We start from the raw sequence: 23,615 nt of genomic DNA on the forward strand, positions 1-23,615 counted from the left end.
GCGTGTTGTGGTGTTGGCAGTGATGTTCTCCACTGTGCCCTGTGTTGGCAGGGCCATTGTGGGGGTGAACTGGAACAAAGCGGCTCGTGCAGTCCCCACGCCCCTGTGGTGACCAGTGTCCCCTGCACCCGCTCGCGATCCTGCCCTCAGCTGTGCTCCGGGCACGCATGCCAGCTGCTCCCTGCTACCTTTTCATTTTTTCTGCAAATGTCTTGAGTGTCCTTGGCACTGGGTAGATGCCAAAGGCACTATTGCAACGGAGGAAGACAGTCCTGGCACTCTGGAAGCTGCTTTTCTGTCCTGGATTTTGAAATAGAGGATTTTCTTGACTAAATTGGAACTGAACAGGCTCTCAGGTACCAACTTGATTGCCCCTCCCCCCCATACACACACCCCTCTCACCCGCAGTCTCAGCTCATAAAATCTCCCAGACCCTGGGAGCCCCAGGGGCAGTCCCTCCCTTTGGGCTGAAATTTGACACCTCAGGTCCACAAAGGCCACTCATTTGTCACAGTGCTTCAAGTCCCATACTCGTTTCCTGAGCTCCTCACAACTGTAAGGCAACCCCCCCCCCCCCCCCCCCCCGTGCTTCTCTCCATTTTCCGAGGCAGGCTCTCTCTCACAACTGTAGTTTACCAAGAGCAGGAAGTAATCACGGAAATGACGGTGGTTGAACTCACAGTATTTGTTAATACCTTAGGAAATGCCAATATCCAGTAGCGATCGCAGCATCAACTTTGTCCTAAAAACGGCAAGAAAGAAGTCCACGCGTCGGAACCCTATCGCTCGCAAAACTGCTGGAACGGACACCTAAGTTTCAAAAGCATGACTCATCCATGAGTAAGCCTCAAACTTAATCCCGAACATAAAAATTTCTAGAACTCTTTTCAGTTTGGGCCATTTTCCTAATTCTTTAAAAATAAACTTCATTACCTGCCGATCATAGTTTCTCAAGAGTGGCCCGCTGAGAAGACTTCAAATGTCCAAAGCATAGATACTCAGAGAGCCAAAGTCCTGATCTAACATGTACCTCAGGCCCCGTATTTTCTTCCTGTTACTTCCCAACTCCTGTGAGTTGTGCTAAAAGAATTTTCTCTTTAAAAAAAAAAAAAAAAAAGCACCCAGGTAGCTAAGTGGTTAAGCGCAGGTAGCTAAGTGGTTAAGCGTCCGATTTAGGCTCAGGTCATGATCTCACGGTTCATGAGTTCTAGCCCCTCATCGGGCTCTGTGCTGACAGCTCAGGGCCTGGAGCCTGTTTCAGATTCTGTGTCTCCCTCTCTCTCTCTGCCCCTCCCCCACTCACTGTCTCTCCCTCTCTCTCTCTCTCTTTCAAAAATAAACATTTAAAAAAAGAAAGAAAGGAAAAAAAACAATTTGAAAACGATTGACTTAACTGATTCTAACTCCCAGAGAGGTTTCTTCTGGGGAAGTGTCACGTGTCAACTTGTGTTTCCCACCTCTCTGGGGCTGAGACCAAATAAGTAAGTGTCCGCTGCTTTGGATGGAAATTTGGGTTTGTATTGCTTCCCACCACAGTGGGAGCCTTAATCTCCTGAGCTTCCCCAGACTCCAGCCTTGCCAAATGGGACAGGGAGTTAGGCCTCGGAGGGCCCATCACTCTCCCACACCCCCCCAGGCCACATGAGACACTGGCTTCTCATAGCCCTCAGGCTGGAGCTCTGGGGCCCCTGCCCTCGCTGCGTACTTCAAAGGGTCCCCTTCTAGGCCTGCACTGCCCCCCTTTCCTAGACTAGATTCTGAGTACCGAGGATGCTGGCATTCTCCACCAAATGGCCCCAAACCAACTTCCAAGGTTCATACAGTCCTCTTACCTGCTCGACCTTCCGCAGGTGGACACCGTGGGTATACACACCTCAATGTCAGAGAGATAGCCAGGGGTAGCTGTGGGGGAAGGGAGCTCAGAAAGAACTTGGACACGTGGGCCCCGGTGCCCACACCCACGAACCTGAGGTGCCTACAAAGTGCTGGCTGGATCCAGGTGGAGAGAGGAGAGGGCAGCCACGGGCTGCAAGCTGTCCTTTGGACTCTTTTCTTCCTCCAGGGCCTGCAACTGTTAGCAGCAGCCCTTCCCTCAGGCTTCTAGGGGGAAACTAGGGAAGGATTTTGCAAGAGTCATTCGTTTGTCAAATGTTCTCAAGCCATGCAAGTGTCTGTATATTTTCAGACAGGCCAGGACTGGCCCTGTGAAGTTCTGGCTCAGTAATAGTGGGAGCACCTGGGTGGCTCAGTCCGCTAAGCATCCGACTTTGGTTTGGGCCATCTCATGGTTCGTAGGTTCGAGCCTCATATTGGGCTCCGTGCTGACAGCTCAGAGCCTGGAGCCTGCTTCAGATTCTGTGTCTCCCTCTCTCTCTGCCCCTCCCCTGCTCACACTCTGTCTCTGTCTCTCTCTCAAGAACAAACAAACATTAAAAAACTAAATAATAATAATAGTGAACCAGAATTACTGCCATTTTTTTACATTACAGTTGTTTCTGTGCAACAGAATGCTGCATTGCAACTATCACACTTCAAAAGAATTGTTTGTTACATGAGTGTGCATAACACGATTTTAAGTGAAAATCAGAGTATGAACCTATAAGAACCTATCCATTTTTTATAAGACAAAGAAATAAAATATAGAAACACACAGAAAAAGAAAATACCAGAAATACACAGGCCTTAATGTTAAAGTGCTTATTGCTGGGTGTAGATAACAGGTGAGTTTTTATTTTTCTATTTTTCTATTTTCCAGAAAATTTACAGTGACCAAATACTGCTTTTATAAGGAGAAAAAGATCTGTAACGATTATTTTTAATTCCTCTCTGGGCACATACCAGCCTGGCCATTAGGTCTCCAGGGATCTAGTGTTTTCTCAGACTTCAGTACAGCTTCATGCATGGCACTGGGCATGAAAGGCCTTATCTGATCTTCATAAGATCCCTATTTTAGAAACCTGATACCCAGAGACATTCTGTCACTTGTCCAAGGTCACACAAATAGCGTGTTCCTCAAAGTATATTGTGGAAACACTTCGCCTTTGGTTTGCGGTGATATTTAACGGTTTGGCTCAGAGGTCCCAGGCCTGAGGCACTGTGCGCAGCTCACGGGCTCTGTGAATGGTGCCCCCTGGTCTCCCACGGAGCTCCAGCTTCAGGGGACTTAGCTGACCCCAAGCAGAACCTGGAGGAAGGGTCAGCAATCCTAAAAGCAAGCTGGGTCCAACATTCCTCCTCCCCTGAACAGACCCTCTGTTGCTCACTGTCCCATACGTGGCCCCCTAGCATTATTTCAGGGGGGACCTTCAGCCAGGCCCAAAGGTTGTTCACAGGTGGTGGACCCCTCCAATTAAACCATGGTCCCCTAGAGCATGGGTCACCTCCTGGAGCCCCCAAGGTACAGGCCGCCAGAGTGAGTGTGGGTTGGGAGCCCGTCCTCCCTAACTGTCCTGGCAAATCTGCCCCTTTCCTCCCTCCCTCCCTCTCTAAAAACAAACAACAAACAAATAAGCAAAAACAAGCTCATTGTCTTAACTTTTGTATTGGACAAAGGTACCAGTCTTCAGTGACTCCATATCCCTTCGCGCCCTTGCTTGACCCGGTCACCCCAACACCCCATTTTCATTGCCTTCCTTGCTGATTATACCATCGCTTTCAGGTTGTTAGAACTACCAGAACAAATTGCCACAGACTGGGTGGCTTAAAAGAAACAGAAATTAATTTCCTCGCAGTTGTGGAGGCTGGAAGTCTGAGATCGAGGCTTCAGCAGGGATGGTTTCTCCTGAGGACTCTCTCCTTGGCTCAGACATGGCCGTCTTCTCCCTTGACCTCACGGGGTCTCCCCTCTGTGTGTCAGTGTCCTAATCTCTTTCCATAAGGACAGCGGTCACGGCCTCCTTGTTACTTAACTTTGAATTAACTCTTTAAAGGCTTCACCTCCAGGGGCGCCTGGGTGGCGCAGTCGGTTAAGCGTCTGACTTCAGCCAGGTCACGATCTCACGGTCTGTGAGTTCGAGCCCCGCGTCAGGCTCTGGGCTGATGGCTTGGAGCCTGGAGCCTGTTTCCGATTCTGTGTCTCCCTCTCTCTCTGCCCCTCCCCCGTTCATGCTCTGTCTCTCTCTGTCCCAAAAATAAATAAAAAACGTTGAAAAAAAAAATTTAAAAAAAAATAAAGGCTTCACCTCCAAATACAGTCATTTTGAGGTTTGGGGAACTAGAATTTCAGCATATAAATTTTGTGAGGACACAGTTGAGCCCACAATACCATCTGTGTTCTAGAAACATCATAGCAGTGTGTCAGTGTCACCATCAAAGGCATTCCCGGGACTCCGAGGGCCCCACATTCACACACTCGTGTCTTATAATGGAAATGCCATCATCTGTGCCTTCAGCAGACTGGGCCACTGCCCACCGCTCCACTCAGGATTGCCAATTGGCCTAGCTCACAGTGCCCGTCACACTGCAAGCAGAAATGGTTCCGTTCTGGAGACAGCCCCCGAAACCCGGCCACTGCGCCCCCAGGGCTGGCACAGAACGAAGAGTTTCATGGTGAGCCAAATTTGTTTAGTTTGGCCTCTACCGACAACGATCTAAAACTCTAAGCATGATAATGTTCCTCCCACACACAAATACACCACAAACACACCTGGCTTAGGGTTATGCTGATTATGAGTTAATTAACATAAATCTGAGCGTTAGCTGCGATTCAGTGGGTGCTATAGAAAGCTGGCAAGATCCTATCCCCTCACGCTGCCAAACCCTGAATGCTAGGCGTGCCCATCACCCTGCTCACAATGGCTGCCCACACATGGCATGCGTCCATTCAGGTTTCTTTATGGCCCAAGCTCACCTTCCCAAGGCCCTAACTCCAAAGTGCAGGAGAACCTCACAGATTCCTGACCCTCCCACTTGTGTGCCAGGTGGCCTCATCGTTGTCTAGACTCACAGACCAGACAACCCAACAAGGAAGGAGACTGTGTTTCCTTTTTCCAGCCAATGCCATATCTCCCCTGTTCCCTTCCATGTCTCTGAATCTCCTTTTTTTCCAGCCCTCTGAGGAGGCTTTTTTCCTCCAACCACCTGAAGACCTTTTTCTCTGCATTGCCTTCCAGGGAGCAACTGAAACACAATGGGTTTGTTACTTCCATGGCATCATGCAGACATCAAGGCTGTTGAGGAAAGAGCCCAGAAGGAGAGTTCCTGCTTCCAGTTAGGGCCATTGGGCAGGGCTAATGTTTCCCCAAGAACTATCTCTGGACCTTTGATAAATGAAGAGAATAATGAATGAATGAATGAATGAATGATTACCTGCTCAGTCAAGCCCAGATTTGCCCTAATATAGTACGTCAGAGACGATGCCTAGCTTTGAGAATTTTAGAAGCAACAGTTTGCACGTCACCCTTGGAAGAAGTCCACTGTGGTTCTGCTGTGTACCTGATTTCCACCAGCTTGGGCTGCCACATTCCCCAGAATCGGCCAGGAGACGAACTCAGTGAATAAACCAGGATGGGATGTTGGCTGTGTCCAGCCAACTTATGGAAAATGCTAAGTGAGAATCACCATCTTGCTTTTAATGTACTCACTCAAAGAGTAACTGCACAACAGATATGTTTTATTCCATATCTCCCAGTTTGCCACAGTAAAACCACAGTATCAAATGGAAGAACATTTGTATCCTTCAGGGTGAAGGGTGTAGACCCAACAATATTATTCAGCCAAAAATTAACAACACAAGACATGACAGGTGTTGGTGAGGATGCAGAGAAAGAGGAACCCTCTTGTACTGTTGGTAGGAATGCACGCTGGTGCAGCTGCTCTGGAGAATGGTATGGAGGTTTCTCAAAAGAAAACAAACAAACAGAAAACAAAAAAAAACCCTAACCTACAATCCAACAATTGTGTTATTAGATGTTTACCCAAAAGATACAAAAACACAGGCATGAAGGGGTACCTGCACCCCAATATTTATAGCAGCATTATCAACCAAACTATGAAGACAGCCCAGAAGTCCATTGATTGATGAATAAAGAAATGTGGTATATATACAATGAAATATTACTGAGCCATCAAAAAGAGTGAAATCTTGCCATTTGCAATAAGGGAGCTAGAGTGTATTATGGTAAGGAAGATAATTCATTCACAGAAAGACAAATACCATGTGATTTCACTCATGTGTGGAATTTAAGAAACAAAACAGATGAACATATGGGAAGGTAGGAAAAAAGAAGAGAGAGGGAAGCAAACCACAAGAGACTCTTAATGATAGAGAATAAACTATCGGTTGACAGAGGTGGGGGATGGGTTAGATGGGTGATGGGTACTAAGGAGGGCACTTGTTGGGATGAGCACTGGGTGTTGTACATAAGTGAAGAATCACTGAATTCTACTCCTGAAACCCAATTGCCCTGTACGTCAACTAAAATTTTTTTAAAAAAACAACAAACAGTAAAACACACACACGCACGTGCGCGTGCACACACACACACACACACACACAGACATACAGTATTATTCAGCCATGAAAACGCTGAATGAAGCTCTGATCCATGCTACGACATGGACAAACTTTGAAAACATGATATTAAGTAAAAGAAGCCAGTCACCGAGGGGTAAATATTGTATGATTCCATTTATGTCGATTTATCGTATGAGTCCAGAATAGGCAAATCCAGAGAGACAGAAAGTAGATTGTTGGTTGTTGGAGGTTGGAGAGAGGTGGGGACATGAGAAGGGACGGCTAATGGATCTGGGGTTTCTCTCTGATTTGATAAAAAATATTCTGGAATTAGATAGATAATGAGTAACTCTGTGCTGCATATCACTAAATTTACACTGTGAAATGGTGAATCTTATGGTATGTGAATTATATCTCAACAAAGCTTTGTCTTAAGCATAAAATCATCTACGAAGATAGATAAATTTTCTTTATCTTTCTTAGATAAAATTATCTAAGAAGAAGTGATGCGAAGGTAGGGGGTGGTTTAGGCATTTATTTGAGATTTAAACTAATAACGTTTCAGGCAAATAACAAATAACATTTGTGTAAGAATGAGCTTTAAAAAAAAACCAACATTATCCTTTCAGAAACGTCTAACTACTTGGTAACTACATGACTTAACCTGGTATTAAAAGTCTACCTGAAAAGAAAGAACAGCAATATTTAGCCACAGAGCCGTTGAGTTTAAAACCTTCTTGAGCCTCCTGGGATACATTTTCCTAAAAGACCTGCTCGTATTATGCACTGACAAAATCATTAGCAGGTGTATAGACCTGTTAACCCATAGGCGGCAGAAACTCAAACCCTTTACTCAGTGTTAAATACCAACATTTCCTCAAGAAAAAGCTTTGGGCCTTTGATGAACAAAAGAATGGATCAATCAGTCAGTCAGTCAATCAGTGAGTAAGGGACTCAGGAAATTGCTTCATGCACCAGTTTTTGTAATGAGTCTAGTGATGGCCTTTTTTTTTTTTTTTTACTAAATTACAAATTACTCCTCATACAGACTATTTCGACACCTTTCTTCCACCTGATGGAGACTTTACCCTTTTCCCCAAAGATGGCGTTTCTCCTGACTTTTTGATCTGCCCAGTGGAGGCAGCCCCAGATGTTCCTTCACCTCATAGGCAAGTTATGCACATGAGTAAGGACACACCCTTCCATGGAACGTGCTGACTCCTTGGCAAGACTGGGAGGTATGAATGCCAGGTTTGGAGAAATGGAAGCCCTCATGTGAACCTTAGCTTCTGAGCTGCCCACATTACATCCCTGTCTTACTCATTTTGACCTGCTTGCCCTGCTCAGAGGCCTCGCTGGAGCCTTTAAGAACCAGACAGCCCATCCGAATCACACACGTGATGTTTTGGCTTTCCCTCCATCGGCTCTCCTTCCCCTTGGCTTTCCCTCCTTGCACGTATACCTGACCCTTGTCATTGCACACTTACGTGTCACTTGCACTTGGGTCAGGAGATCAGCAGAGATGGAAGAGAGGCATTGGTTTGTGTCCAGTTGGAAAATCTGAGATGCTTCCCGATGGCAGCTAAAGTGAAGGGGCAAGAGGACCCAGTCAGCGCTTGAAATCAAGGAGACCCATGCACTGTTCAGTGAGTATCAGCCTCTCCTCCACACCCCAAAGCTGAGTCAAATGGGAAAACTTGCAGGGCAAAAGGGTCGTGAAAGAAATCCAACAGAACACTGAAGACGTCAACCGTCCCCTCTATCCGCCCCCAGCCCCAGCCGTCACGTTGGCAATCCGGGCCTCCATTCACACACCTGTAATAGGATGCTACCCCCACCCGTTTTCACGTCCCTTCAAGAACTGGCTTCATCATCTTCCTCCCGACAGTCATCTCTATAGACTTCTACCGCAAGATCGCTGCCTCCTCTATGCTCTGATAATCCCCGCCTGGGACATCCCATCACAAACACTGAGCCGACAGGCTGTTTCCTGAATCACAAATACCAGTGATCACGGCTTATGACCATCATGTTCCCAAGCCTAATTTTACAAGGTGTATTCAAATGCAACATGAATCCCCTTTCCTCACACTGTTCCCTCCACCTAGAATGTCTTCCCTGCCCTCTCCACTATTCATACAAGCTCCTATATATATGTTAAGGCCCAGCTGAAATATCTATCCCTATCGTGGATCCCTTTGTGAGTCTGATGAAGCCTATGGACCCTGCTCAGAATAATATTTTTAAATGCATAAAATAAACATATGGAGGTTACACGGGAAACCAATTATGCTGAAATACAGCTATCAAAACTTTTGACACTGACTCAGTTTACATTTGTTCCAAACTCACGAAATAAGATCCACTGGTGCACCTAATAACCCCCATAATTTCACAATGGTAAGTGTAAGGGATAGTTTTAGATCCGCTACACGTACACATGTGAAGGAAGGTGACCAAGTTGTCCTGGCTTGTCCCATGCTTTCCCATGTCCTGGGGGCCCCCTCAATCCCTGGAACACTCGGGACAGCTGGTCACCCAACTGCTGCCATTGTTTATTTGCGAATTAAAAGAAGTCTCCAGGGGCGCCTGGGTGGCGCAGTCGGTTAAGTGTCCGACTTCAGCCAGGCCACGATCTCGCGGTCCGTGAGTTCGAGTCCCGCGTCGGGCTCTGGGCTGATGGCTCAGAGCCTGGAGCCTGTTTCCGATTCTGTGTCTCCCTCTCTCTCTGCCCCTCGCCCGTTCATGCTCTGTCTCTCTCTGTCCCAAAAATAAATAAACATTGAAAAAAAAAATTAAAAAAAATAAAAATAAAAAAAAAATAAAAGAAGTCTCCAATACAGGGGAGCGGCCATGCAGCAGGTGCACAGTGAACACCACAGCCCTCTTCCACAGCTCAATCTGTGGCTAAAGCCAAACAGACGCCTATCCAATGACACAGCATTTCTACACCTGAGGATTCGCCCAACAGAAATGAGAGCTTATGTTCACCACGAGACGTACATGAGACTTTTCACAGGAACTGCGGTCATTATAGTCTCAAACACCTCAATGTCCATCAAGGGGTAAATAGATAAATAAATTGTGGTCTGCTTATACAACCATGTATCGTACGGGAATGAGAAGGGAAAAATAACACCTCCAGGCCGCAGAACTGATGAATGTCACAGACACGATGGTGAGTAAAGAAGCCAGCCACAGAAGAGCACGTATTGCATGATTTCATTTGTGTAAATTACGGAAGTGGGTGAAACCAACGCGGGCAATAGAAGTCAGGACCATGGGTGCCCTTTGGGTGGAGGGTAGCTATGAGGGCTTGGAATATCCTGCTAATTACAGAAGATGATTCATTTTGTGGAAATTTATTGAATCGTGCCCTTAAAATGTGCACTGTTCTGCATGTGGGTTATACTCTGATAAAAGCTTTTTTTTTTTCTCTTTAAGATTATGGATCCCCCATTCCTATATCCTGCTAGAGCTCGTCCCTGCAGCTATCAGTTCCAAGAAGTGACCTGCATTTTCCAGTTTGGTTGGCTCTGCAGCTCAGAAGCTACTTTTGCCCAACCGAGTGTGACCTGTCTCAACGGTGCTCCTCTCTTTCTCCTTTCTCTATCACAGACCCAGCCCCTGGCATAAGCCTCCTTGGCCTCTGCTAGTTGCCTTCACAACAGTAAACGCTTCATTAGTATTTCTGGCACGCCAATAGTGAACGTGCTAGCACACGTCCAGGTGTTAACGAAGCCTTTAGATCTTAGCTTACTGGCCTTTATACTATTTCGTGGGAAAGATTTGTATTGGAGTCTGTGATGCCAACAGTGTGAAGCAATGTTTGATAAGCCTTAATAGTGGTGGACTGGGGGGAGGCATGAGACCTCTTACACAAACATGGAAACAGATTCTCAGTTGAACTTCTGTCTCCGCCAAAGATGTCTGGTAAATACACCATTTATTCTCTGAGATGGAGGGCAGCTTACACGATGGAGAAGGTTAAGCTGTCCCTAACAGATGAGAGCTGAAGTCACTTGAGGCAGAAGATGGCAGGGTGGGGATTCGAACCTGGGCCTCTGGTTCCCACCCCCTCTCTTTGCAGCATCTCCAGCGCCTCCCCTGAGAACGAAAGTCAACCCGAGTAACAAAGGGGTCCCTGCCCTAACACAATAGCTAGCCCCTTTCACCTGCTCCAGGTAGGCAGACCTTTCTCCTTTTGGACATTTTCCTGCATGTCAGGGAGAGAGGACAAACTGCTCATCAAATCATCGAGTTAATTATTCATCTTAAAAACATCAGAGAGGGGCACCTGGGTGGCGCAGTCGGTTAAGCGTCCGACTTCGGCCAGGTCACGATCTCACGGTCCGTGAGTTCGAGCCCCGCGTCAGGCTCTGGGCTGACGGCTCAGAGCCTGGAGCCTGTTTCCGATTCTGTGTCTCCCTCTCTCTCTGCCCCTCCCCCGTTCATGCTCTGTCTCTCTCTGTCTCAAAAATAAATAAACGTTGAAAAAAAAAATTAAAAATAAATAAATAAATAAATAAATAAATAAAACATCAGAGACAAGTGAGAAAAGTGGTGGGCAGCCAAGTGGGGAATTCCAACATGGCGGCCAAGGTTGGCACTTTCTGCCCCTCTTGGGGTCTCCAGGCTGGAGTCTCTCTCCTTTCCTAGGGCACCCCATTCTGGACCACCTGGAAACACAGCCTTCCCCCCATTACCTGTGCTCTAGAGCTTTGGTGGCTCTCTGTCTTCTCACTTACAAACATCCTATTCCACGAACATTTGGGGATGCAAGATGAGTAACTGCCTTCAGTTTTCCCTGATATGCCATGAGATTCCTCAGCTCCCAACCCTCCCGCACCCTCTGCCCCGCACACATCATCACACCTCCCTGCCCTGAGTCAACTCCACACAACCCGGTGCCCAGCACCTGCTGCCATCTGGGCAGGGAAGGGCAGGGGACTACAGGGGAAATGACACAAGCATGTGCTTCCTCTGTGGCCTCTGGTTACACTTCTAGACAGTTATATGCCAACAGAATTCCGGCTACTGCCATGATAGCTCTTCACATGCTGCCCTTGATTTTTCAAAAACAAATTCTTAAACTGTTGCATTTAACCCTGTAAAATTTCCTCTTGCTGCCTCTGTGTGTGACCTGCTGTGATTTGGAGGGTTCGGCCTGCCTCCTGGCACACGGCCCGCCTTGGCAGCTGTGACCCGTGTGTGACTCTGGCTATACTGTCCTCAACCAAGTCACAGATAGGAAGGGATATGAGGGAATTCCTGTGCTTCTAGATCCTAGGCACTGTGCTACGTGTGGGACAAGTGAAACATGGTCCTTTGACTTCTAGGAGCTCAAATGAGCCCGTAAACAGCAAGGGTACCCTGTATAACTATTCGGCTCTGTGGCGAGAGCTATGGGACCCCCAAAGGAAGACACTTGTCTGTGATTAAGAAAAGAGTGGGGGCGCCTGGGTGGCTCAGTCGGTTAAACGGCCGACTTAGGCTCAGGTCATGATCTCACGGTCCGTGAGTTCGAGCCCCGCGTCGGGCTCTGTGCTGACAGCTCGGAGCCTGGAGCCTGTTTCAGCCTCTGTGTCTCCCTCTCTCTGCCCCTCCCCTGCTCACGCTCTGTCTCTGTCTCAAAAGTAAATACACATTAACAAATAAAAAGGAAAAAAAGAAAAAAAAAAGAAAAGAGTGGGCAAGCTATAGGAGAAGGCGGTCTTTTTTAAGATTTTTAAAAATGTTTTATTCATTTTTGACAGGGAGAGAGCATGAGCAGGGGAGGGGCACAGAGAGAAGGTGGGGACAGCAGACCTGAAGTGGACTCCATATCGACAACAGCGAGCCCAACGCGGGGCTCGAATTCACAAACCTCAAGATCATGACCTGAGCTGAAGTCAAACACTCAACCAACTGAGCCACCCAGGTGCCCCGGAAGGTGGTATTTAAAATCTGCCCAAAGCAATAATCAGAATTCTAAGAATATAAAAGCTGCACACAGGCATATTTTATGACCCAGCAGGTCTACCCCTCAGAGTTCACACCCGACACAAAAGCAATCCCATTCCACCAAAAAGCACGTGTCAGAATGTTCACAGTAACTCTTGGCGAGAGCCCAAACCAGAAACCACCCAAATGCCCACCGCCAGGGGAACAGAGAAGAAAATTGTGGAGGAGTGTCCCAATGGAACGGGCAACTGACAATGCAGTTGACTCTACAAGACCCAAGCTGAGCAAGGCAGCCACAAAAGATTGTTTACATAATTCTCTCTATACCAAGTACAACCGTAGGCAGAGCTCATCTAGGACGTAAGGAGTCGGCACAGTGGTCAGCATAGGCCGGAGGGCAGGGACCCAACGGGGAGACAAAGAGGCTTCGGGGGTGCAGTCACGTTCGATTTATTTTTCTGGGTGTAGGTGACATGGGTGTGTTCAGTTTGTAAAAATGCACAATGCTGTGCCCTTAGGATATGTTCAGCTTTCTGTGAATAGTAGACTCCAGTAAAAAGAAAGAAATTGATGGGGTGCCTGGGTGGCTCAGTCAGTTAAGCATCCGACTTCAGTTCAGGTCGTGATCTCGCGGCTTGTGAGTTCGAGCCCCGCGTCGGGCTCTGTGCTAACAGCTCAGAGCCTGGAGCCTGCTTTGGATTCTGTGTGTCCCTCTCTCCCTGCCCCTTCCCTGCTGGCACCCTGTCTCTCTCTCAAAAATAAATAATAAAAAAAAGGGGGGGGGAGAAAGAAAGAAAGAAATTGAGTGCAGCTAGACAGCTACACAACTATCTCATCAGTATTATTTTCCGAAACACGTTTCAGTTCTGCCATTAGGCCATGAGCTGTTTTAGCTGGCCTTATCCCTCCTTTGGCACAGCATATAGTCCAAGCACATAACAGACTTCTCTTCAGGAAGCCAAGATATAGTGGGTGATCTTCCTACTCACTAACCCTTCCGGATACAGTTTGGCATGGCACCTTGTGTCTTAAAGCCCACTCTATTTAGAAATGCCCTCCAAAGGTCAAGATCTAATCGAACTAGGAGCTGAAATCATAATGACCCACTGGTGCATTCTGGACCTCAGCCTTTCTCCATCGATTTTTTTTTTTTTTTTGGTATCCACATAATTTTCTGCTGCTCATACGTTCTAGAGAAATCTATCAGAGTCCCTTGCATCATGGAGCACCCAACCCTGTGGGATCAGTCTTGTTCTCCCTGTTTAATCAAGGATGCTCCACATTCAATGACATTCCTCATACAACTCAATGCTAGAAGACACAATTCCCTCGAACCTGGCCTCTCGGCTCACATGGAGGCTAATGGTCTCACTAATTCCTCGGCTGCTTGTTTGTACATCCTTGTAGGCGGGGAGCCGGTGTCAGGCAGGATTGGGGCAGTCCTGCACTCTCTGAGTCCGGGTAACAGTTTTCTCGACTTGTTTGCAGCTTCCAGAGCCCCTCCCGTCTTCTCGAACATTTCCACAGTCTTCCCTGTTCTTCTGTGCCTCTTTGTTTGCTGACGAGAGGAATCTGCAGCCTCATCAGCTCTGCACCAACCTCCCACCACCTCCTGGGCAAAGTCCTCCTCAGGAAGAGACTAGAACGAAGAAGAATGGAGGGGCCTGGAGGTGCTCGCACCGGATGAGGACGGGCAGGGTGGACAGTACACAGAGTTCAGGGCAATGGGCCCGCGATGGGAGGGCAGCACTGCCTGTGGGGCTGGGTGGCCTTGAGCCTATCTGGCCCCATGACTTCACAATGTGAAGGAGCTGAGCTGGAGGATTCGGAGCTCTTTCCAGCTCTAAACACCCCAAACCCTAATTATGACCCTTGTCTCTGGATAGTGAAATATTAACATGGTTTTTTTTGTTTTTTTGTTTTTGTTTTTTTTTTTTACTTCTTCTCTTCGGCATTTTGCAAATAGTCTATAGTAAGTTTGCAATACTGAAGTGTGTGTGTGTTCACAGGACCAAAAAGTCTCTGATTCTAGAAAGAAAATGGAAAGGTTTTTTTTCTTAAGTTAATGAAATAGAGCCACCTAGGCTCAGTTGGTTAAGCGTCTGACTTCGGCTGAGGTCATGATCTCGCGGTTCATGAGTTCCAACCCATGTCAGGCTCTGAGCGGCTTTGAATTCTGTATCTCCTTCTCTCTCTGCCCCTCCCCTGCTCGTGCTCTCTCTTGTCTCTCTCTCCTCTCTTCTCAAAAATAAAATAAAACATTTTTTAAAAAGCCTTTAAAAAGAAGGAAGTGAAATAAAATTTAAAAGTAAAGGCAGAGGAGAAAGAAAGGCCCAACTGGAGGACCCAAATCCCTGCAGGGGCAGCATTGACCTCGGGGGTTTCCCACCTCCAGGGTGAGAGGTCTTTGTAACCTCATGGCGCCATCTGCTGGTCATCCTGGGACAACCGCTTCAGCTTATTCGCAAAAGGGCTTTGAGGTGAATCCAGCCAACATCGCTGGGCATTCGGGGATATAGATCACATTCCATTTACAGGCTAATCTCACGCCGTTCTTTCCTCCAGAATTTACTTTTGATCTCGCATGACAGTAATAACTGTAACCGGGACACCAGAGTAAGTCCCTTTTGTACAAGGGATGGTCACCGGATAACTGCGCACGGCCCCTCCTGCTTGGAGTGGCTGGTTCTTCAGATCCTCTCCCCTCTGCTCTTGAGAAAACTCACTCCCAGCCGTCTTTGAACAGTGTCGGTTTCATCTCCATGTGTCTCTGTCCTGTGGGTTTCCATAGATCTTGACTTTTTGGCCTTGGATTAATTCGGCGGCTCAGGCATTCCTACACGGACCAAAAACCTAAAATGCTGGCCAGGCCTCTCGCGGGTCCCTCTAGAACCCTGCTTTTCTACCTCTGCAAAGGGAGTGGGGTACCTCACTCCCTGGCAGTCTCCGCTGGGAGGGGACCTGTGGCCCCGCTGATCTCTTACCCTCTTCCCAACCAGACCCTGGCCACAGAGGCTGCCCAGCAAAAGCCCCCTTGCTATCTGAGGCTGGGCTTTAGATGTAGGACAGCATGCATATCCAGCAACACCCTCTGTTGTAGATACTGGTGGGAAAGTGTTTTCCTTCTAACACTGCTCATTCCAGTTCTACAAGGCACCTCTCAAAATACCAGCCTTAAAAATAGCCCTAACCAGACTCTGGACAGATGTATCCATTCACCTATCCAGCTGGGGCATTGTGATATAGTAATGGTCCCAGTTCTTGGCACAGAGCTTCTAAAACCTGTGAATTTCCTGAGTGAGGCGGGGGGGGGGGGGGGATAGAAGTATCTTTGGTTATAATATTTGGCTTGTGTCCCAGTTACTGGCACAGAGGGGTTTGGAGAGCTTCCGGGTTGGTGAACTCATCAACATTCAGGGATATAGTGCCCCCACACTCCGTGGGGACTCCATGGGGGCAACTGGAACCCTCCAGACCTTGCCCGACGAACTTCATCTGGCTGTTCATTTCTTTCGTTTATAATGTCCTTTGTGATAAACTGGTAACGGCTAAGTAAATAAGTAAATACATACAGACATACATAAAAGAAAAGAAAGTAAAATCAAAAGTAACTCTCAAGTCTTTCTGAACTTCGTCAAGATCTTCACATGGTGGTTATTAGTAGAGAGTGATGAGAAGGTCTATCCTCAAGGCAGAGGAGGGGCTGGGAACCCCTGATTGGTCCTGCCCTGGAGGGGAGGGCTGCCATATTTGGAGAGCAGCGGGGATGCCGCCTCCCCCTGCAGTTCCTACATAGGCAGGACCGTGCCCTGGAGGACACTGCTGCTGAGGCTCCAGAGACACAGTTCCAGAAAGATCCCAAGGTAGGTGGGGAGCCAGAGTTCGCGCTGGGTTCCATTTCTGCGGTCAGGGTTGCTCATTTCTAATCAGACTGCAAACCGTGCCGGGATTTCTTTTCTCCCACCCCCTGGCGTGGGACCCCAGTCAGGGGACACATAGGAATGTTGGGGCATCACTGGTGTTGCGTGTCTGCTTCTGGCGTTGACAATAAGATGCTATTTTACGGTTGGCTGGTTGGGATTTTCTTTGTGCTTTCACACCCTTGTCCATGAACATGAATGTCTTTCTCGAGATCTCTGTGCTTTTGTGTCTTTAGTTTGACACACCTGTAATTTGTGTTATTATTCTTATTTAACATTTCTCCTACCAAGGAGTCTGGGCTGAGGGCACGGGGTGTGATTAATGAATGTTCGCTTCATGCTCGGCTCTCTTTGGAGAAGGCTGGTCTGAGGTCACTGTGATTAGGGAGCAGTGGGGGGTCAGGTGCCAGAAGCCTGGGTGCTCAGGCTGCTGCCGGGCGCACTCATGCCCTCCCTGGGCCAGAGACTGGACCATGCCTGCAGGGAAAGAGAGGTCACCAGGCATCCAGAGGGGACCGCACTGCGCTTGCGTTTTGCCTTTTTTCCTACGTAAGAACCAGCATCACACTGGAGTTGAACATTTTAACAGAGGTGCACTAGTCACTTTGGGAATATGGCAGGGAGCAGGTGTTAGGGGCTAAGCGAGCTAACTTTTCCACCTCCTTCAGCTCTGGCACGAATGGACTCACGTAAAACTTCATCTAGGACACGGCGTAAGCACGCCTGGCTATGGTCACTGTTCCTGCGTTTCTGATCCACACCGACAAGGGTCCAGGTCCTGGAATGCCCTGAACAGTTGACCTTGGGAAGTAGATTTCCACAATAGCTATTGTAGTTTCAGGAGCCAGACGTGACAAACTACCAGACTCGGGGGCTGAGGGAAGGGGGACTATCCCCTGATGTCATCAGCAGCCCTTCAGATGCCCAGGGGCCACCTTGACCCTGGACCCTCGGCTCTCCCCCAGGCCCTCATCTCCTCTGAAATTCCTCACGAGCCCTGCTCTCTGCTCAGCTTGGGGGCCGTCGGTGCTGCCCTCCGTGCCCGGTGAGTCAAAAGCACAAAATCTAAGCACCGTTCCCTCCTGCAGCCCAGAAAGGCCATGATGCATGGAAACTGGGCACATGGGAACAGTGTCAGACAGACCTGGATTCGAATCCACCACCCATTAGTGTGCAGCCTTGGGCCAGTGACTTACCTACTCTGAAACCCAGCACAACTTTCATAAGATGGGAATGATAACGTACTTACCCCACGTGAGAATTGAGCTAGTCAATGCCAATGGCTGCCACTCAGTAAGTGCTCAATAAAAAGCTAGGCGACGGGGAGGGTGGGGTCACGCCGCCCCCAGGGGTGAGACTGGGAGCGTCGTCTATAACACATCTTTACCCCCTGACACGGGAGGCAGGGGTCTCCTGGCCACCCTTCCGTCTCTCTCTCTCCCCGTCATTACCATAAAGCCCTTTAGGGTCAGCAGCCAGGTGACTTTCTTCGAATGGATAGCAGAATGCACCAGGGCCAGAGCCAGCTTAGGGCAACAGAGAATAAAAAGGGAAGGTTAAGAATACAGTCTGTGCACGGAAGCCTGTGGTTCCAACTCTTCTGGGTGCTTTCCTCCAGAGATCCCTTGATTTCAAAGACTTGGGAACACCAAAGAAAACCTATACGTATTATGTCATTACTCATTTATTTTCCCATGCATATTCAAAGGCTTTATAATTGCCAGTTGTAGCTTCTTATCTGTATGAGAAAACCAGATCTCTGCCCTAAGTGCATATAATTTCAGGCAAAAGCAAGAAACTGGGGATTGGCTTAGTCAGTACAACCGGAGCATGGGAAAACTATTATGGTTTTGGAAAATGTGAACGGCGTGAGGTTGCATTCCTTGCTTAAAATCTGCACACAGGAGGGGGGCAGGGGAGCCCGGGAACCCCACCGGAGAAAGTAACCGTCCCGGCCTTTGCTATTGCAGATCCTGACACAATGAGGAAGCATCTGGGCGGATGCTGGTTGGCCATTGTCTGCGTCCTGCTGTTCAGCCAGCTCTCGGCAGTCAAGGCAAGAGGCATAAAGCACAGAATCAAGTGGAACCGGAAGACTTTGCCCAGCATCTCCCAGGTCACGGAGGCGCACACGGCTGAGATCCGCCCTGGGGCCTTCATCAGGCAGGGCCGGAAGCTTGATATCGACCTTGGCGCTGAAGGCAACAGGTACTACGAGGCCAACTACTGGCAGTTCCCCGATGGGATCCACTACAATGGCTGCTCCGAGGCCAACGTGACCAAGGAGAAGTTTGTCACCAGCTGCATCAACGCCACCCATGTGGCCAACCAGGAGGAGCTGTCCCGCGAGAAACAAGACGACCAGCTTTACCAGCGGGTCCTGTGGCGGCTGATCAGGGAGCTCTGCTCTGTCAAGCACTGTGATTTTTGGTTGGAAAGGGGAGCGGGACTTCGGGTCACCCTAGACCAGCCTGTGATGCTCTGCCCGCTGGTTTTCATTTGGTTTATTGTGACATAAGCTTGCAGGCAGGCTGGCAGCCACGGGGATGGGGGTGGTGAGCAAGCCGCTGAGTTATCCCAGTTCCTCTCCTCCAGGCCCAAACCCCCACGTGTCCCGAAGGTACTGAGGAACCAAGTATTCCCACGGGTACCCGTCTGCTTTTGATAAATGTGTGTGTACCAATCCCCTCCAGGCTCTACCGAAGGGCGGCCTTTTAATCACCACATTCTCAGGTCCCAGCGGAGGGTCTGGCGCACCATCTTCCGCAGTAAATGTTGGGTGAACAGATAAGAGAACGAGCCAGGGACCCTGCCACGCGCGTCACACTATTTCCGGACCCCTCTTAGAGGTAGGTGCTATTCCCACTGTACAGATGAGGAAACGGAGGCTCCAGCAGGTGACGTGGCTGGAGAGTAGCAGAGCCAAAATTCAATCCTGGCTTGTCTCACCCCAGATTTTCCCCTCTGTGCAATCCCAGAGCTGTCTTGTGATCCCTTCCTTACTGCTCGCAAGACCCAAACCCAAACCCAGATTTCTGGTGAAACCGCAGAAACCCCGCTTTTGGAAATACGAAACGGTCTGAACTGATGGCCATGTATCTTAATACCTGGTTACATGGAGGTTTTATTTAATTCTTCTCATCAAACTAAGATACAAGAAAGGGATTAAGCGGACACAGAAGTAAAGCTAGACAAAGGCCCAGGAATCACAGCGTAAGGCGATCTTGCCGGGCTGGTTCCCAGAGCAGACCAGATGCACAGCAGGATGTGACCACGGCACAAAGGTCTTTGTTTTGTTTTGTTCTGGTTTCGGTGTTTTTCTTTTGGTTTTCGTTTTTCGCAAGAAGGAGAAGTATTTGCTGTTCCTGGCCCTGAACTATCGTCTGGATTTGAGAAAGTATTTTTAATGGACATGTTTGCTTTCTAATGTTCGTTCCCCCAGCCCTTTCTGTATCTCTCTGTGTATATGCATATGAGAATCTTTAAATATACTCCCTTTACACGGGTACCGCGCCAATTTCTGGCCGCTCTTTTACTCCCACTTCGGTGAGGGGCCGTCATTTCTGTGAACCACTTAGCAATTCCTTGCCAAAAAGGTTCAAGAGAAGCTACGTCTTTAGGGAGACCCAACAAAGAACTCACTCATGCCCTAAGCAAGAGGAGATATGCCACTTATTATCTACTTCTTATTAGTTACATATAGATACTACAAAATGCTAGTAGTTAATATTAGTTAAAAATAAATGTGTTACAAAATCTGAATACGGCTTAAGTACAAATAATGAATCTAATGCTCTAAGATGCCCCAAGAGACCCTCTGGGGTGCATTTAGAGACCCCCCTCCTCCCCAGGAATTGTTGAACCATATTTGGACGCAGCAGCTGCTGAATATTATCAATTCTCCTTTAAAGAGAGTCTGTAAGGGGAGAAAAATGTGCATTCTCAGACAGTGTATCCTAAGTATTTTAAAACATGAATGTTGATAATGGTACCTCTTGTTCTGAGCCTCCACTGCTATCAGCGTTCTTCTCAAGGATACTTTTGGAAGGTTGAAATACACGGAAAGCCAGTGGAGGACTTGGGGGCGGGGCAGCCCAGGGTAGCGGCTTTCCCCTGGGAGCCTGGGGGCCTAGCCCCTGCCCTGAATCTGCACCGAGGAGGAGGAGGGTGGGATGGAGGAGGCCAGAAGGCCTTAGTTCTCAGACAGCCAGCACTGTGCCCACCTTCCGCTTCCACAGTCTTGTTGGATTCTTGAACAGAGCACAAGATAGAAGTACAAGCCATGTGGGTCATTTCTTCCCTGTCCATTTTTTATTTTTATTTTTTTAATAATAACAATAGCAAGAAAGACCGAAAAAGACAGAAGGATGGAAGGAAGGAAAGAAGGAAGGAAGGAAGGAAGGAAGGAAGGAAGGAAGGGAAAGAAAGAAAGAAAGAAAGAAAGAAAGAGAAAGAAAGAAAAGAAAAGAAAAGAAAACGGGGGCGCCTGGGTGGCTCGGTCGGTTAAGCGTCCAACTTCAGCTCAGGTCATGATCTCGCGGTCCGTGAGTTTGAGCCCCGCGTTGGGCTCTGTGCTGACAGCTCAGAGCCTGGAGCCTGTTTCGGATTCTGTGTCTCCCTCTCTCTCTGCCCCTCCCCTGTTCATGCTCTGTCTCTCTCTCAAAAATAAATAAACGTTAAAAAAAAAATTTTTTTTTTAAAAAGAAAAGAAGGAAAGAAAGAAAGAAACTACTTACAGGCTGATGTTGAAAGAAAGAAAGAGAAGGAAAGACAGAAAAGAAAGGAAAGAAAGAAAGAAAGAGAAAGGAAGAAACTACTTACAGGCTGATGTTGAAAATTTCAGCCCAGGGGCGCCTGGGTGGCGCAGTCGGTTAAGCGTCCGACTTCAGCCAGGTCACGATCTCGCGGTCCGTGAGTTCGAGCCCCGCGTCGGGCTCTGGGCTGATGGCTCAGAGCCTGGAGCCTGTTTCCGATTCTGTGTCTCCCTCTCTCTCTGCCCCTCCCCCGTTCATGCTCTGTCTCTCTCTGTCCCAAAAATAAATAAACGTTGAAAAAAAAAAAATTAAAAAAAAAAAAAAAAAAAAAAAAAAAAAAGAAAATTTCAGCCCAGCCCTGCTGAGTGTAACTAACTGTAAGGTCACACACAGGCACAGAAGCAAAATGACTTCATTTCTTAGGTGAAAACAGGTTACAACATAGTACATTTTCTATAATTGCTGTCTTTTCTCATTTCATTAACAGCTCCAGACACCAGATTTAAGTGGGGAGTGAAGGGAATTTGTACATGGTGATTCAAATGCAAACATTATTCACGAAGCTTTTAATTGAGACTATATGTGCTTGAACATCCTTGCTGATGTTTACGAATTATGAGGTCAAGGGAAGGCTTCGGTTTTTCACTTTAGCAAAAGGTTGCCGAGCACCTACTCTGTGTAACACTTTGTAAGGGACCTCCGAATTATTCTTGATACAGTCATTCTAAATGTGAATAATTTCGCTAACATTGCATTCTCAGCCCCTCCAAGTGTTGACTCTTCCAAATGTGCTTATTGTAAAAGTGACATTCAAATGACAATGGAAATCCAATTGCCGGCAATCCCAGCATCTGATGAAGTCATTGTTTTCGGTTTGCCCTCTTACCTCCTAGGCCTTAATATTTGCATATACATGTGTACATACTTGCAGTAACAATGTAGCTTTTATATTACAAATATTCTCTGGACTTTATTCTATGCTTTTTTCATTTTTGTGCCATGTTTTAGTTCTTGCCTCCCCCTACCTTTCCCAACCCATTCTCTCCCTCCTGCCTGCTGTGCAACCTCCACATTTTCACTGTGCTTAGGTATACAAGGGAGGGTTTTTTTTAATTTGATTGCTCCTTTAAATAACACTGTGATTGTACATATCACATTTATTCCTCCGCAGTTTGATTTATAACTTCACACTGCCTCATGAACCTCTTTCCAGTTCAACAGCGAGCTGGTTAGCTAATGTGTCCTTTCAGATTGCCGTGTAATATTCCATGGTGTAGATAGACCCTGGTTGATTTGATCACTTCCTTGCTGATGGACCTTCAGGTTTTTTTGCCACTGCAAACAATAAACATCCTTGTACATACAGCCTTGCAACGTGTGGCTTTTATTTCTGTGGAATAGTTTCAATATAAATAATTTAAATTTTTCTAGATATGGCTAGATCATGTTCCTACATTGCTGGAGCAATTCTCATTCCTGCCTGCCCTGGACGGTGCTAACCTGTAAGGGTTTTTATGTCACTTAAGTGTAAGAACCTGTCTTTGCTGCAAATGCCGCTCGAGTACCTTCTCTCCTTTGCAGACAGCACATCCAAATCCTGCCAAGTAACTTCTGACCACCAGCACCATTTGAAAATCCTAAAACTGTTAGCAATTCCTATTTTAAATCTGGCTTTTCGCTCAAAACATCCGGATGAGAAGCCTGGAAAGCAGGCTATATAGGTTTGGGCTTTAGAGGGTGGTATATTTGCACAACTCCGTGCTCCCTGATGGCCAGGGAGGCGTGGGGTGAGGTTTGGTCCTGGCCTTGTTTTTTAAAAAGATTTATTATTTTTTTAATGTTTATTTATTTTTGAGAGAGAGAGACAGCATGAGCAGGAGAAGGGCAGAGAGAGAGGGATACAGAATCCAAAGCAGGCTCCAGGCTCTGAGCTGTCAACACAGAGCCCGACGCGGGGCTCGAACTCACAGACCGCAAGATCATAACCTGAGCTGAAGTCAGATGCTCAACCAACCGAGCCACCCAGGCACCCCGGTCCTGGCCTTTTTATTAATCCAGGGTAAATTATCCGCATTCCAGTGAAAATGCCCTCTAGGAGATAAAGACCAAAAGCACCGGGCGTCAAGCACACTGTTCAAGTAGCCGGGGCCACTCCTGGCTTCATGGCCCCTACAGACGCCAGCATCTCCCGGGAGCCTTCGCTCCCCATCTTGCTTAGGATGCGCTCTGCAACATTTAGACCTCACCCCGTGGTCCTCACGAGATGTGTCCCAGGCAGCAGCCAGGAGTTTGTCGTGAGCCGTTTACACTCTCTCCCTCAAGCTCGCTAAGAAGAGATGAACTTGGGGCGGAGGCCCATTGGGTCAGGCGCCCCTGGTCCTACGTCACACCTTGAGATTTGGTCGCTTCTTGCGTTTCCACCCAACATGTTTTCTTCACGTGCTGTGTGTGGCTGGACAAGGACACTCTAAGATGCCCGTGTGTCGCTGTGTGTCACCTTCTGGAGCCTGCCATGGTCTCAACTGAAAGATGAAGAGCGGGGGC

The 23,615-nt window shown here is 47.8% G+C and overlaps 1 protein-coding gene across 1 annotated transcript; it reads left to right on the forward strand.

Annotated features, from left to right (window-relative positions):
- Positions 1 to 18,298: 18,298 nt before the first annotated feature.
- On the forward strand, positions 18,299 to 18,835 carry PRND (prion like protein doppel). Its single transcript, XM_047069620.1, has one exon. The coding sequence runs from the start codon at positions 18,299 to 18,301 to the stop codon at positions 18,833 to 18,835; it is 537 nt and encodes a 178-aa protein (XP_046925576.1).
- Positions 18,836 to 23,615: the final 4,780 nt, after the last annotated feature.

The sequence above is a fragment of the Lynx rufus genome, unplaced genomic scaffold (assembly GCF_022079265.1).
Source record: "Lynx rufus isolate CCGP_SWC_20201006 ecotype Redwood Valley unplaced genomic scaffold, mLynRuf1.p SCAF_8, whole genome shotgun sequence".
Taxonomy (NCBI): domain Eukaryota; kingdom Metazoa; phylum Chordata; class Mammalia; order Carnivora; family Felidae; genus Lynx; species Lynx rufus.

What these genes read in the sequence shown, in the direction of transcription:
- PRND (XM_047069620.1), top strand. Translation starts at nt 18,299, where the DNA reads ATGAGGAAGCATCTGGGCGGATGCTGGTTGGCCATTGTCTGCGTCCTG.